At 36.3% G+C, this 14203-nt stretch overlaps 1 protein-coding gene across 1 annotated transcript in view; it reads left to right on the forward strand.

Moving 5' to 3' along the window:
- Ccdc58 (Coiled-coil domain-containing 58) overlaps positions 1 to 14203 on the forward strand; it is a 57477-nt gene that overhangs the window by 14557 nt on the left and 28717 nt on the right. Inside the window, exon 2 of the mRNA XM_090379357.1 lies at positions 9073 to 9198. Within this exon, the coding sequence (XP_090235483.1) occupies positions 9073 to 9198 (126 nt within the window). The remainder of the gene's footprint in view (positions 1 to 9072; positions 9199 to 14203) is intronic.

The following is a 14203-nucleotide window of genomic DNA, read 5'->3' on the forward strand; positions in this document are numbered from 1 at the left end:
CTAATGAGGCATATGGCAGAGAAGAAAAATGCATGGGATACATACAAATTAACACATGACACAGAAGCCTATGATAGATACAAGTTGATATGCAACCAAGTTACCAAGGAGGTTAGGCAGGCGAAGGCAGATTACGAGAAATCTTTGGCAAGGGATGCAAAGAAAAACAGCAAAGAGTTCTTTACTTATGTAAACTCTAGAAGGAAGGGGATGAATCAGATTGGTCCACTTGATATTGATGGGTCAAGTGTTGATGATCCTGCTCAGGTAGCTAACAAACTAAATGAATATTTTGCATCGACATTCACACATGAGGAGTTATTCAGCGAGGGGAATGCCAGAGGTGTATTCAACTCTAGCAGTAAGCTACAGAATCTTGAAATAACTGGGAGTAAAGTGGAGGAGAAACTGTTGAAGATAAACACAAGAAAGGCACCCTCCTTTAATATAACTGGATGGGATCTATCCAGTTATATTAAAGGAGGCAGCAAAGGAAGTAAGCAAACCCTTAGCCATAATTATGAGAGCTTCCTTGGACTCAGGGGAGGTACCCATAGACTGGAAATGTGCAAATGTGACCCCAATTCACAAAGGAGGATCAAAGGCTGACACAAGTAATTATAGACCTTTGAGCTTAACTTCTTTTCCATAAAAATTAATGGAGGCACTGGTTAAAGAATCACTGCAGGATCATTTAGACAAGACTTCAGTTATAGTTCAGACACAGCATGGTTTTGTTAAGGGGAAGTCTTGCCTGACCAACTTGATTGGATACTATGATGCAGTCACAAAAGAACTGGATGCAGGGAATAACTTTGATATTATATACTTGGATCTTAGAAAGGCTTTTGATACTGTTGCACATGGAAGACTGCTACACAAATTGGAGCAGTGTGATATTGGAGGCAAATTGCTGCTATGGATAAAGGGGTGGTTGAGGGGGAGAAGACAGAGAGTGGTAATCAATGGACACTGCTCATCGTGGACTGATGTTATTAGTGGAGTCCCTCAGGGCTCAGTGTTGGGTCCATTATTGTTTTCTGTATTTATAAATGATATTGATGATGGTATATCGGGCTTAATGTCCAAGTTTGCAGACGATACAAAGGTTGGCAGGGTTGTCAAGGACACTACTGACACTATGCTGCTGCAACAGGATCTGGAAAGGTTGAGCAGATGGGCTGAGAGGTGGCAAATGAAGTTTAACATTGACAAATGTAAAGTACTACACATGGGAAACAGCAACCCCAGAGCAACGTATCAACTCTGTGGTACTACACTGACAGTGGTAGAGAATGAAAGGGACTTGGGGGTGGTTGTGCAGGCAGATATGAAGTTCTCTGAGCAGTGCAGACGGGCTGCAAGAGTAGCTCATGGAGTATTGTCAATGATATACAGGAATTTTTCCAGCAGGGATAAGGAGGTGATTATTCCATTGTATAAGGCGATGTCAGGCCACACCTAGAGTACTGTATACAGGTCTGGAGGCCTCATTTCAAGAAGGATGTAGAGCTGCTGGAACGAGTACAGAGAAGGGCAACAAGATTAGTGAATTCAACAAAGGGGTGCTCTTACGAAGAAAGGCTTAAGTTTTGCAAATTACAGTGTCTGGAGACTAGGCACCAGCGAGGTGATCTGATAGAGGTGTATAAAGCCTTAAATGGTGTAAGCATGCTCAATGCTGATGGGATTCTTCCTCTAGCTCAGAAAAATCACCTGAGAGGGCATAAATTCAAATTGAGGAAAGACAGATGTAGGATAGACGTGCGGAAATTTGCCTTTAGCCAGCGGGTGGTTGGTTGGTGGAACAGACTTCCATCCCTTGTGGTGGAGGTTGATAGCCTAAATAAGTTTAAGGCTCAGCTGGACAGGTATTTTGAACGAACAGAGGGGTGAAGTGGAAGTGGTTTTTTTTTTTTTTGTTTTTTTGGCTGATGCTGCATAAGCTTGCTTTCTTGCATCAAATGCCTCTACTAATGCTAATGTATGTTTAGCATATGTACTCAAGGTGTGGCCTGACCATTGCCTTATACAAGGGGATAATCACCTCCTTATCCCTGCCAGAAAAATTTATGAAAAAAAAAAGGTAGGGGAGGAAAGAAATAATGATTACTGGATCTATTGGTCTAATTTTAATTAAATTTGGGAAGGCTCGGGAAATTGCTCTGAGAGAGCCAAATATAAAATTTCACGAAAATCCATTCACTGGGAATTGAGCTATTATGTGCAGACCAACAGACAAAGAAATAATAATTGCTGGATTTTCTATTGGTCCAATTTGGGATGGTTGACAAATATTTCTAAAATAGTGAAATGGAAAATTTTATGAAAATCCATCTAATAGGAGTTGAGTATTATGTGTGGACAGACAGATATACATGATGAAGAAGACGATGAGCACTTTATGCATATATGCTAATATGCCTAACAATGTATATTATTGTGGCTGGACCTTTTCTGTAAGGCAGTGGTTTGGGCATTTGGAATACCGCATGCAGATTTGGAAACCTAATTTTAAGAATGACATAGATTTGTTGGAATGGGTGAAAAGAAGAGTAATTCTTTTCACCCTTTCTTTAAGAAAGACTCTAAATTGCAGTCTTTGGAAACTGAGCATTTGCATGGTGACCTTAGTGAAGTGTATAAAGCTTTGAAAGGGTTAAGTAAACTAAACTAAACGCTGATGGCATCTTTACTGTTTCTCAGATGGTACACACAAGGGGACATAAATTTAAATTGAAAGAGAATGGTTGCAGAATACATGTAGAGAAATTTATACTCAATGAAAGAGTAATTCATAATAATAAACTTTTACATAATATTGTTAAAGATGGTAGTTTGAATAAATTTAAAGAAAGTGTCAACAAATTATTGGAGAAGGTGTGCAAATGAAGTCGGGGAGTTTTTTTTTTTTTTCCCTTTGGGTGGTGCTATATGAGCTTTGCATCATGTTGCCAATAGTAATACTAAAAACACCTAAGTGATTACAGAAAAAAATGTATTTTAAGAGATATTCAGCAATCTAAATTTATAGTTATTCGACAATTCTTCCATCAGTTGCTTTTAGTTTCTTAATATAGTTAAGTACCTGAAAACACATGACCTAAGGATTTCCCCAATCCTGGATTTTTGCCAACAGGGGGAACCCTACAGTTCAAGTAAAAGCATGACCACCTTAAAATAACTGCATGTTCTCCTTTGTATTTGATTGCATTCAATAGTTGGGGCATGCTTATATGTTTCCTTCATACCAAAAAAATAGGTTATAGGTATTGAAGGTTTTTAGTAGCCGCCATTATGTAGTAAAATTGCCTTTAACCTTACTTCAGGTAAATCGATAAATAGCTACTGTTTTTTCATCATTATGTTTAAATCTCACTTCTTCCATCTGTGTACGTATATCTAGGCACACACTGACAGACATATGTCTAGGCATACTAACAGAATGCTGCATGCCATGGAATATCAGTAGATATTTCTCTTTCTTTTTCTGAATACAGAAATTCTTGTTTTCCATCAGCTATAGCAAATATCATTCTTTCAGTGTTTATTCCAGAAGTTCACTTGTTGCCTTGGTACATTCAAATGAAGCTCACTTTGTTTTCAGTTTTGTATGGTTCTTTGCTTTGTTTAACTTAGATCTGCCATCGGTTTCTCTTCTTTATCCAGAATGAGAATGTCTTTCCTATTAGTCAGGGGAAAACCCCATTGCAATAGCAGCAATTGACTATTTTATTTGATTCTTGTTGCTCTTCAATAAACTTGATATTCTTGTAAGAAAGATATAGCAATCTTTATTTTGCCTTGTTTTTTCACACCATATTATAGGAACAGATACAGCATGTTTGATTTCCATTCAGTGAGGTTTTCGTAGCATTATATGCACCAACTTTTGCCTTAATCTTCCAAGGGGCATCCAAAGTGGAGATAAGTCATTTTTTGTTACATATTAACATTGTAATTTTTTGTGTAAACTAACAAAATTGTTCAGTTTATTCACACGGCTACAGTTAAAACTATCACTTCCTTTTGAAGTAAAGACAAACAAATAATAAAACACACAATTGGCCTCAAATGTGCAAAATTAAAATGCACAGCTCTGATAACAGATATATTCATACCTCATAATTATGAGTCGTCCCCTACTCTGTTTCAGCTACATTACATAACATAAAAAATAAGCAATACTTGTTTTTATGTTATGTAAAACAGTTACTGTCTCCCTATCCTATCACCAAAAACAACCTGCTGTGGCATAAAATTTGTCTAATTTTTTTTTTATTAGTAAGGCCAAATGATGCAAGGAAGTGGACTTCTATATTTGTCAAAAAATAAATAAATTAATTAATAATAATAAAGATAAAATCAAGCAGAATATTCATATTATTACCATTTGTACAAGGTAATCATCCAATCCCTTTTGAACATTGCCAAACTTGCTGGCTCTGCCATAGTAGGAAACAACTTGTTCTGGTGTTTGACAAGCTACTTCTCAAGATGAACTTAGTGGTGGAAAATGATGCAAGAAAGCAAGCTTATACAACAGCAGAAAAAAAAGAAAAAAAAAAAACCTTTCACATCACCTGTCCATCCCATTCAACAGTTTAATCTAATTCTTCTTTCAATTTATTTAAACTACTGACATTCTCAACAGCAGATGGAAGTTTGTTCCAACAATCAGTTACCTGCTGGCTGAAGGCAAACTTCTGCATATCTATCCTGCACCATTGTTTCTCAATTTAAATTTATGTCCCCTCATGTGCGTAGTCTATGCAAGAGGAAGAATGCTGTCAGAATTGAACTTAATCAATCCATTCAAAGCCTTAAACACCTCATTTAGATAACCTTGCAGATGCCCAATCTCCAGGTGCAATTTGCAGAACTGAAACCTTTCTTGGTGAGAGCACCCTTTTGTTGCCCTCATTTCCCTTCTCTACACCCATTACAAGAGATCTACATATTTCCTGAGATTTGGCCTAACCATTGCCTTATATAGTGGGATAATCATATCTTTATCCCTACTTGCATAATACCTATATATCATTGACAAAACTCCATTGCTATCATGTCATCACTGCTCAAAGAACTTCATATCTGACCTACCTTAGTGCAATATATTTACCTTCTTGACATGGTAACCCTTGTATAGGTTACCAAACATGTATATTGCTGTTTTTATTTTGATGTGGCATGTTATAGACTAAACTGCATTGCGCCGTTAAAAACGAAATCAATCAATTAGTTCAACTGCACAATTTCCCTTCTGACTTCATGAGGTTCAGCCTTCTCTTATTGCCTAAGATTCTATTTTTGTACCCCTTGATTCTTGTCTCACACCATAAGGATAAATTGAAATTCCTTATTCATTTTTTATTGAAAAAAGATCATGATATTACTATTGAACAAAAGCTTTCCACAAAATCCCAATAGCATAAAAAAAAAAAAAAAAAAAACATTCAGGTGGATTAACAACTGAAGAATCTAGATAAGTAGGAATATCGTTTTAAATGCTTCAAAATCATTTTTAAGGTTATCATTGGCACTGCATTACAAGAAATAAATATGCTTCGGCTCTAATAATAAAATAAATTTCTTTGCTAGATCCCATGCATTAATCAAATTACCAAACTAACCAGCAAAGAACTTTATTGTAAATTATGCCAATTTGCTGTTTGTTACTAAAACTAGAAAAGGATGAAGAGTGACAAAGAATAAGATATCATAAACCAGATAACAGTATGTTACTGTATTGAAAATTTAAATGATGAAATGGAAAAAAAAAGGAGACAAGGAATAACTGCACTTTCAAGGGAAAATGCACACTGGGTAACTTATGCATTTCAAATACTATGTGAATTAAATAGCTGTGGTTTATTTTACTCATTATATTTTGCTTATAAGGATGCTGACCTCATATAAACGTGGGAAGAAGGCGAAGAAAAAGAAGAAGATATTTTGCTTATAAGTACACTGGTTTCTTCGTAAAGAATTTTTTTGGTATAAGTCTTAAAATTTTTTAATTTCTTCCTTAGGTTGTGGAAAATTTGGTTCTGGTTTGGTTTATATAGAGAGATTTTAATTTTGATTATGAAAAAGTCATTAACAATATTACATTCATTTCCAGAATTATAATGACATTTGAAATGTTAACATTTTTACTTTTTGAATAATAAAATGTTATATTTTTAATTCTTATTTTTATATAATGAGAAGTTATACCTTTATTTTTTTTCCCCATTTCTGTATTGTACACTCTGCTATGCAGATGATCAGGCAGTGAACTTTGTTTTATGTGAAATGCCATGAAAGCAAACATCCTGCCTTCAGTGGGTTTGAGATTAGAACCCACAGTAAGAATCATGCACCAGCACTCTAGTCTCTCTTCAATTAGAGATAGCTGTACCACTACAACAAGGAAGGATGGAGATTTGGAAAATCTGCCAGTCTGCCCCTGCATCTTATAGCGTATGTACATTTAAATGTAATGGTATGATGACTGTGTTGACTTGTTTGCTATTTTAAGTTTAATAAAATCTTAAACATAGTTGGATTGTTGGCTGTATTGGGTTAGTATTAGTAATGGCCGCATGGTGCAAGAAAACCTATGGCTTATGCCTTTTTTTTTTTTTTTTTTTTTTGGCTGCACCAGCCAAAAAAAAAAACTGAACAAAACAATGATAAAAACAACAAAAAAATAAATAATGAATAATAATAATAATTAATAAAAAAAAAAAAAAGAAATTAAACCTATCATCCTATGCGCTTCCCTTACCCGAAAGTACTATCCAGATGACCTTTGAATTTCCCCAAACTGGCGGCCTCTACCACCCATGAAGGCAACTTATTCCAGTAATTTATAACTCGCGGGCTAAAATAAAACTTCCTGCAGTCCAATATAAACATTCCCCCCCCCCCCCCCGTAACTTGAATTTATGTCCCCTAGTTCTAGCATCATTTATAATCTTGAAAATTTCGTCCTAATTCATTTTACTTATGCCTCTCAGAGACTTAAACACCTCAGTCAAACTCCTCTAAGGTGTCTAGTTTCCGAACTCTGCAACCCACATATTCGAAGTCTTTCTTCATAAGGACGCCCTTTTGCCGATCTCACCAAGCGAGTTACCCGTCTTTGCACCCTTTCAAGAAGCTCGATGTCTTTCTTTAGGTGCGGTCTCCATACTTGAACACAGTATTCCAAGTGTGGTCTAACATAAGCCATTATATAATGGGATTATCATGTCCCTATCTCTACTTGAAAAAGTTTGATAGATCATCGATAGGACACCATGGGCCTTCCTTGCAACCTGTTTACAATGCCCAGAGAATTTCATGGCTGACCATATCGTAACACCCAAGTCCCTTTCCTCCAGTACTGGGTTTAGTTGAACTCCACCAAGCAAATAAGTTATTTTGGGATTACTGTTTCCCAGGTGTAATACCTTACACTTTGTTGGATTAAAGCATAGCTGCCATTTTTCTGACCATTCCTGAAGTCGATCTAGGTCTCTCTGAAGAAGCTCAGCTTGACAGTGATCATTAACTACTCTACCAATTTTAATATCATCTGCAAATTTAGACATTATGCCCTCTATCCGTTCATCAATGTCGTTTATGAAAATTAAAAACAACAGTGGTCCTAATACTGATCCTTGGGGAACCCCACTTCTTACATCAACCCAATCTGAGGAATAGCCATTTATCACAACCCTCTGCCTCCTGCCCTGAAGCCATCCTTCTATCCATCTAAGGATTTTCCCAGTGATTCCAACCTGTTCCAGCTTATAAAGCAACCGCTCATGTGGGACTGTGTCAAAAGCTTTGCTGAAATCTAAATAAACAATGTCAAAATTATTCCCTAAATCCAGCTCGTGAGTGACCCTTTCGAAATAGCAAACCAGATTTGTTAAACATGATTTTCCCTTTACGAAACCATGCTGAGTATCCTTGAGAATTTCAATTCGATCCAAATGATCCTGAATTCCACCCTTGATCATTGCCTCCATGGTTTTCCCTACTACTGAAGTCAGACTGACAGGTCGATAATTTCCAACTTCACTTTTAGAGCCACTCTTATGGATGGGAGATACATTTGCACTTTTCCAATCATAAAAGTCATGCCAAATAGAAATCAAAAATAAGAGATATAGTCAGGGTTTTTTTTTTTTTTTTTTTTTTGAAAATATAAATTTCTGAAATGGTGAGGAAGATCCCTGAGAAAGAGGGGGGAGGGTAAAATTTTAGAAAATCATGGTACCAAGTGTTCCAATTTGGGAGGTTTTTTTCCTGAAATCTCAAGAAAAAAGTTATTTTATCATTTTGGCCAATTGCCGCTCGCCCTGCACTCCTGCTTTTTTTTCTTGTAGTGTGTTTAATAAAGTCATCTTTTCCTTTACTTCATACTTCAATAATATCACACTTAAGTAAACATTGTGTTCTTATTCCCCTGTGATGCTTTTAAATAATGGTGAAATGTCAAATTAGAAAACAGTAGTAAATTTGACAAAACTAATTTATAAAGATTATAATTACATAAAGATTACAAAGTCAAGCTGTTCATCTAGCTTAACTCTCCACTGATGTATATTGTGCCAGCAACATTAGTAATAATATATAATTTTTTTTGTCTTAAATATATGATTTTTTATTTTTATTTAACTTCCAGAACACTGTTCCAGCAGAAAAAAAAAAGCCCTGGATATAGTAACAAGAAAAAAAAAGAAAAATTACCATAAGAAATGGAAATTGTATTTTTATATAGAGTGCTTTATACTTCACTGTTTACAAAACAGTGGTGTGTGAGAGATGTGTGGCACCTAGTCAGCATTTCAGAAAAAGTGAGTAACTGAGGGACAGCAGAAAATACTGAAGAGAAAAGAGTGGAAGGCCCAAAGAAACCTTTTATTGAGGTGGCACGTGTTCTCACCACACCCTTGTTTTTTTATAAGAAAATGATTAAATGTAATTATGATGAATGCTCTCTCTTGTTTGTTTTGATATTTGTTTTTATAACTTTTTTTTTTTTTTTTTTTTTTGTTAAGGTTGCTAATATTATTTTGTTTGTAATACTGTTAGGAGGCCATGAAAACTCTAAGAAAAATTGATGACAATATTATTCATGCATTGAATACAACCATACCAACGGATTCCTTTGCTGCTAAAGCTAGTGTTACCGACCAGTGTAAAGGCCTATATGAACAGGTAAATATTCTTGTGTGTATATTAGTAATTATAAAAGTTTAATAAAATAACAATGGTCGATCTGCCAACCCGCACTGAACCAGCATGGCAGATTATGGTCCATTTCCCTCACCATGAATTGTTGAGGAGGCTCTCATATTGTGGAGTTATACTTCATAACTGTTTTTGCCATCATTGCATCACTTGGGTACCTACCCACTCACTGACGAAGGGCCAAATAGCCCTGAAACAGTGCTGTCTGGGTGGTGGTACCTATCTGAGAATAAGTAACACTAGTCTTCTCCTTAGGTGAAGCGTTACTTATTCGAAGTAGTGCAATATCATGGCAACTCGTTGTGAAGGCATTCACAATATGAGATATAACCTAAAACGATGCCACCTTAAAAATTTTCTGTTTATTCAGAAATGGCTGTGTATTATGATGCTAAGCACTTTATATACATAGTCTAAATTTGTTCGCAGCTTGAGGCTCTAGCCCTAAATGCGCCTTAGTCTAAATACATCATACACCATCAGGCATCTCTCATATTGTGGAGTTATACTTCATAGCTGTTTTTGCCATCATTGCATCACTTGGGTACCTACCCACTCACTGACGAAGGGCCAAATAGCCCTGAAACAGTGCTGTCTGGGTGATGGTACCTATCTGAGAATAAGTAACACTAGTCTTCTCCTTAGGTGAAGCGTTACTTATTCGAAGTAGTGCAATATCATGGCAACTCGTTGTGAAGGCATTCACAATATGAGATATAACCTAAAACGATGCCACCTTAAAAATTTTCTGTTTATTCAGAAATGGCTGTGTATTATGATGCTAAGCACTTTATATACATAGTCTAAAATAACAATCCATCATTAGTAATAGTATAGGCCAAAATTTTGATGCATGGAAGCTAGGTACTTGCTGCATAAACTTTAAAATGTAATAATAATAAATAAATAATCTTTGTCATAATACTCGTCCCACTGCCAGAGGGTTCTGATCAGCTGCTCCTTAAATTTAAGCAGATTATCAAAGGTTCAAGCCCCTGACTGCTGAATATGGTCGATCTGCCAACCCGCACTGAACCAGCATGGCAGATTATGGTCCATTTCCCTCACCATGAATTGTTGAGGAGGCTTCCATCCTGCAGTGGGTTGATAATGGCTGCACTTTACTTTTTACTTTTACTATCAACCTTGACTACTCAGAAGCAGTTTATTCTGTTGGTCAACATTGCTGATAAAATGTAAGCTTCTGAGATTAGGTCTGTTAGTTTTCTCCTGATAGTTTTTAAATTTGTGGTCCCCTAGATTTTCTGTCCCATTTCAGTGTAAACCTTCCAGTTATCCATTTTATCTTCTGAGATGCCCAGCTTCTAACCGCTGTATCTCATAAATACCTATCTATCTCATAAATAAATACCAAATACCTGGTTGTTCCTCCGTAAAGGGAGGAACTTTGGTTCTTGCTAGAAACTGTTAGGTAGAGTAGACAGGTTGTGCATAGTCAAAAACACTGCCTGAATGTTTATGCTTTTTATGAAGATTTTCTCCAGAAGTTGTTATTCTGTTTCTGAATTGTTACCAAGCTTGTAACAAAACATTTTGCAAACTTTACTTTTGAATTGCTCATTTCAAAAAATTATTGCATTGCAAAACAGCTTCACACATATGACTAATGTAAATACACTGCTGTTCAAAGAAAGTGCATCACCTAGGAATTTCACATTTCTAACCCTTTCGTGATGGTATGTTACATTAATAACTAGCATCACAAATAGAAATATAAACAAATGATATTTATTAATAGTTGAGGCAAAGCTAAGTAATATTTGACACCTGCTCAAAATATTCCAAAATGAGCATTTTCAACCTTTATACAACAGTTTTGGTAAGCACAACAATTATGGCTGAAATGTTATCAGAAGCCCCCAATTTGCTTCAGTTATCATTTTAAATGGAAAACAAAATGAAAAGTTCACTAGGTGCAAACTAATATTTAGTTGAACTGCCTCTGGCCCTGATGACAGCAGCACACCGTCGAGGCATTGACAAGATCAATTTCTGAAGATAATCAACTGATGGTTTGTGGTTCCAAACACGAATTATGGCTTCCTGAAGTTTACAAAGGTTTTTTGGTTTCTTTCTGGCAACTGCAGATTCCACACAATGCCAACATTCTCTATAGGATTCTCAGTGTTCTCTATAGGATTGAGGTCCGGGCTGTTTCCTGGCCAGCTAAGAGTTGTAATGGATCATTCTTCCAACCATTTTTTCACCTGTAACAAATGTAAACACATTACTCTCGAACCTCTAATGCAGAAATGATGCTAAAGTAACTACAGAAGTGCCTACTTACACTTTTCGCCTGATGACAAGGAGCAGAGTTGTCCTAAAAGATGCAGTTACTTGGCAGGTTGAAATAGTCCCCAATGGTTGGTAGCAATTTGCCTTCCGTTATAGCCAGGTGTCCAGTGGCATTTATGGAACCTTTTATAAACTGCAGGTGACCTACTCTGCAATATGAAATGCACCTCCATATCATTTGGCTGGTAGGGAATTTCACTTTAGACACCATACAGTCTGGATGGTATTCTTCACCACATCTACAGCAAATCGTTTGTCTCCCATCGGAGCCGTGCAGGTTGAATTTCTTCTCATCCGAAAAAATAACTGACTTCCACTGCTTGTGGGTCCATTTGACATGCTCCTTACATCAAATTAATTGGGCTTTTTTCATTTTTTTTTTGTGTGAGGAGGGCCTTCTTCTTAGGATGGCGTGCTACAAATCCATTTTTGAATAGGCATCTTCTGACTGTTACCACTTGCTACCACTCCTGTATGTTCCCATTCTTTTTTCAGCTCAGACGAAGAAGCTTTACGGTTTGTAAGGCATAAGCGCTTCAAAACGCAGTCCTGTTTTGGCATAGAAACTTGTTTGAGGCAGGTTCATTTTTTCCTATCAGCAGAACCAGTATTTTTGAGTTTGGAAAGACATCTCACTGTCGACTGATTACAAGACACTCTATAAGCAATATGATGGGAAGAACATCCTTCCTCACGTAAAGTAACAATAGCACTCTTTCTTCATGAGGTCAACAGCACGTAACTCGCCATTCTGACACAAGCAAGGAATGACTGCAACTCTTGCAGAGCATGCTTATATAGCTGAAAGTAACAGCTGGTGCAACATTACATCACCTACGCATGTCAATCTTATCTGATGCATGCCGCAAAAAATATTGCCATATACTTATGTTATTCAGGCAACAATTACAATTTTAAGGGGTGATGCACTTTCTTTGAACGCCAGTGTTCAAAGACATGCTTAACTAGGGAAACTACCGCAGAAGTTTATTTCTCTTGTCATATAACTGGAGAAATTCATACTGTTATTGGCTGCATTATTATGGGACTGTTCTCATAACTAACTTAATGGTGTGCCCTCTCCTCCAACTCCGAAAAAGTAGTGCATGCAAGTGAAAGCAACAATACAGTAATGGTTAAATATAAAATATAAAATATCAGTATTTTTTTCATAGTCTGCATTATATTCTACACATTCACAACAGTATAGGAGCATTGGTGGTATACTGTCATGAAAGAAAGCTTAATTTTGTTTTAACAATAAAACTTTATAAATATTCAGTAGGTTGCCTCCACTGAGAGGTCCAGACAAAAATTATGCAGAATCAAATTGGACTTGCATATGCAAGTTGATTCTTTTAGTTTCATGAATATCTCAAAAAAAAAAAACATAACCAGTAATCCTAACCTTACTTGTTCTGATAGTATGTTTTAATAATTAATCTTAATACCGTAATTCTTTGATTCTAAGATGCCATCGATTGTAAGATGCACCTTAATTTCAGAAAAAAAAGCATTGATTCTAAGAAAAAAAAAATAAATAAATAAAACACTAAAATAAATCTAACAAATATTTTTATTATAATAGAATTCAATTTACTAACAACAATAGTACCAGTATTTATCAGTAGGTATGTTATCCATCACTATCTTCTGAGCCGTGGATATCTGCATCTGAATCAGTATCAAAGTCTACTTCACATTCAGGGTCAGATTCTTCTGAGTCGTCGTTATCTTCATTATCCCATAATATATCATCTTCTGAGCCTCCGAGAGCATTAGTGATGCAACATTTTTTAAATGAGTGCTTGACTGTTCTTTCTGGGATCAGCTTCCAAGCTGTTGATACCCATTCTGCCAATTTTAATGCCGGCACTTTCTTAATTTTTCTGGAAGGTGTCACAGAAGGTTGTCGGTCAACAGCCAGGATTCATATTCCTTTCTCAAGTAATCCTTAAATGGTTTGTTGGCTGAAATGTCGAGTGGCTGCGGTTGGCTAGTCATGCCACCAGGAATCACAACCAAGTAATCATGTTTTTGCACGATTTTATTTTTGACATGTTCGGACAAATGTCCATGAAATGCATCAAGTACTAGCATGCTAGGTGGGTTATGAAGACTTCCAAGACATCTATTCCACACAACATTTAGCCAGTCTTCCATAACCTCTGCCGACATCCATCCATTTTTTTGTGCACACACAGTAACATCTTTGGGGGAAATTTCATTCTTCGGTATGGTTTTTCGATTTAAAATTAAATATGGTGGCAACTTTCGACAATCAGCGGTGATGCATAGCATCACAGTGATACGCTGCTTTTTTGTAGCCCATGCTTATAATCTTGATTTTTTTTTTAGCACCTTTAGCATTGATGGTGTAATTTCGAGGCATATCGAAGAAGACCGGGGTTTCATCAGCATTTCCAATTTGACTCAACTCAGTTTCTTTTCCTTAATTTCATCACCTGTCGCTAAAAGTTAATCAGCTTCTGTTGAAAGTCTGCAGGAATTTTTTGACAGATATATGTTCGGCGCCTTAACGATAACATATCTGGCTTAATTTTAACATCATCATTCTTCTCTTTCTTGGTGATTCCCTTCTATTTCTGACTCTCTCTATCTCTCTCAGGGGTAACTCAATTTTTTTTTTTTTTTG

This window comes from Mastigoproctus giganteus, chromosome 8 (genome assembly GCF_048544385.1).
Source record: "Mastigoproctus giganteus isolate SK-2022 chromosome 8, ASM4854438v1, whole genome shotgun sequence".
Classification (NCBI taxonomy): domain Eukaryota; kingdom Metazoa; phylum Arthropoda; class Arachnida; order Uropygi; family Thelyphonidae; genus Mastigoproctus; species Mastigoproctus giganteus.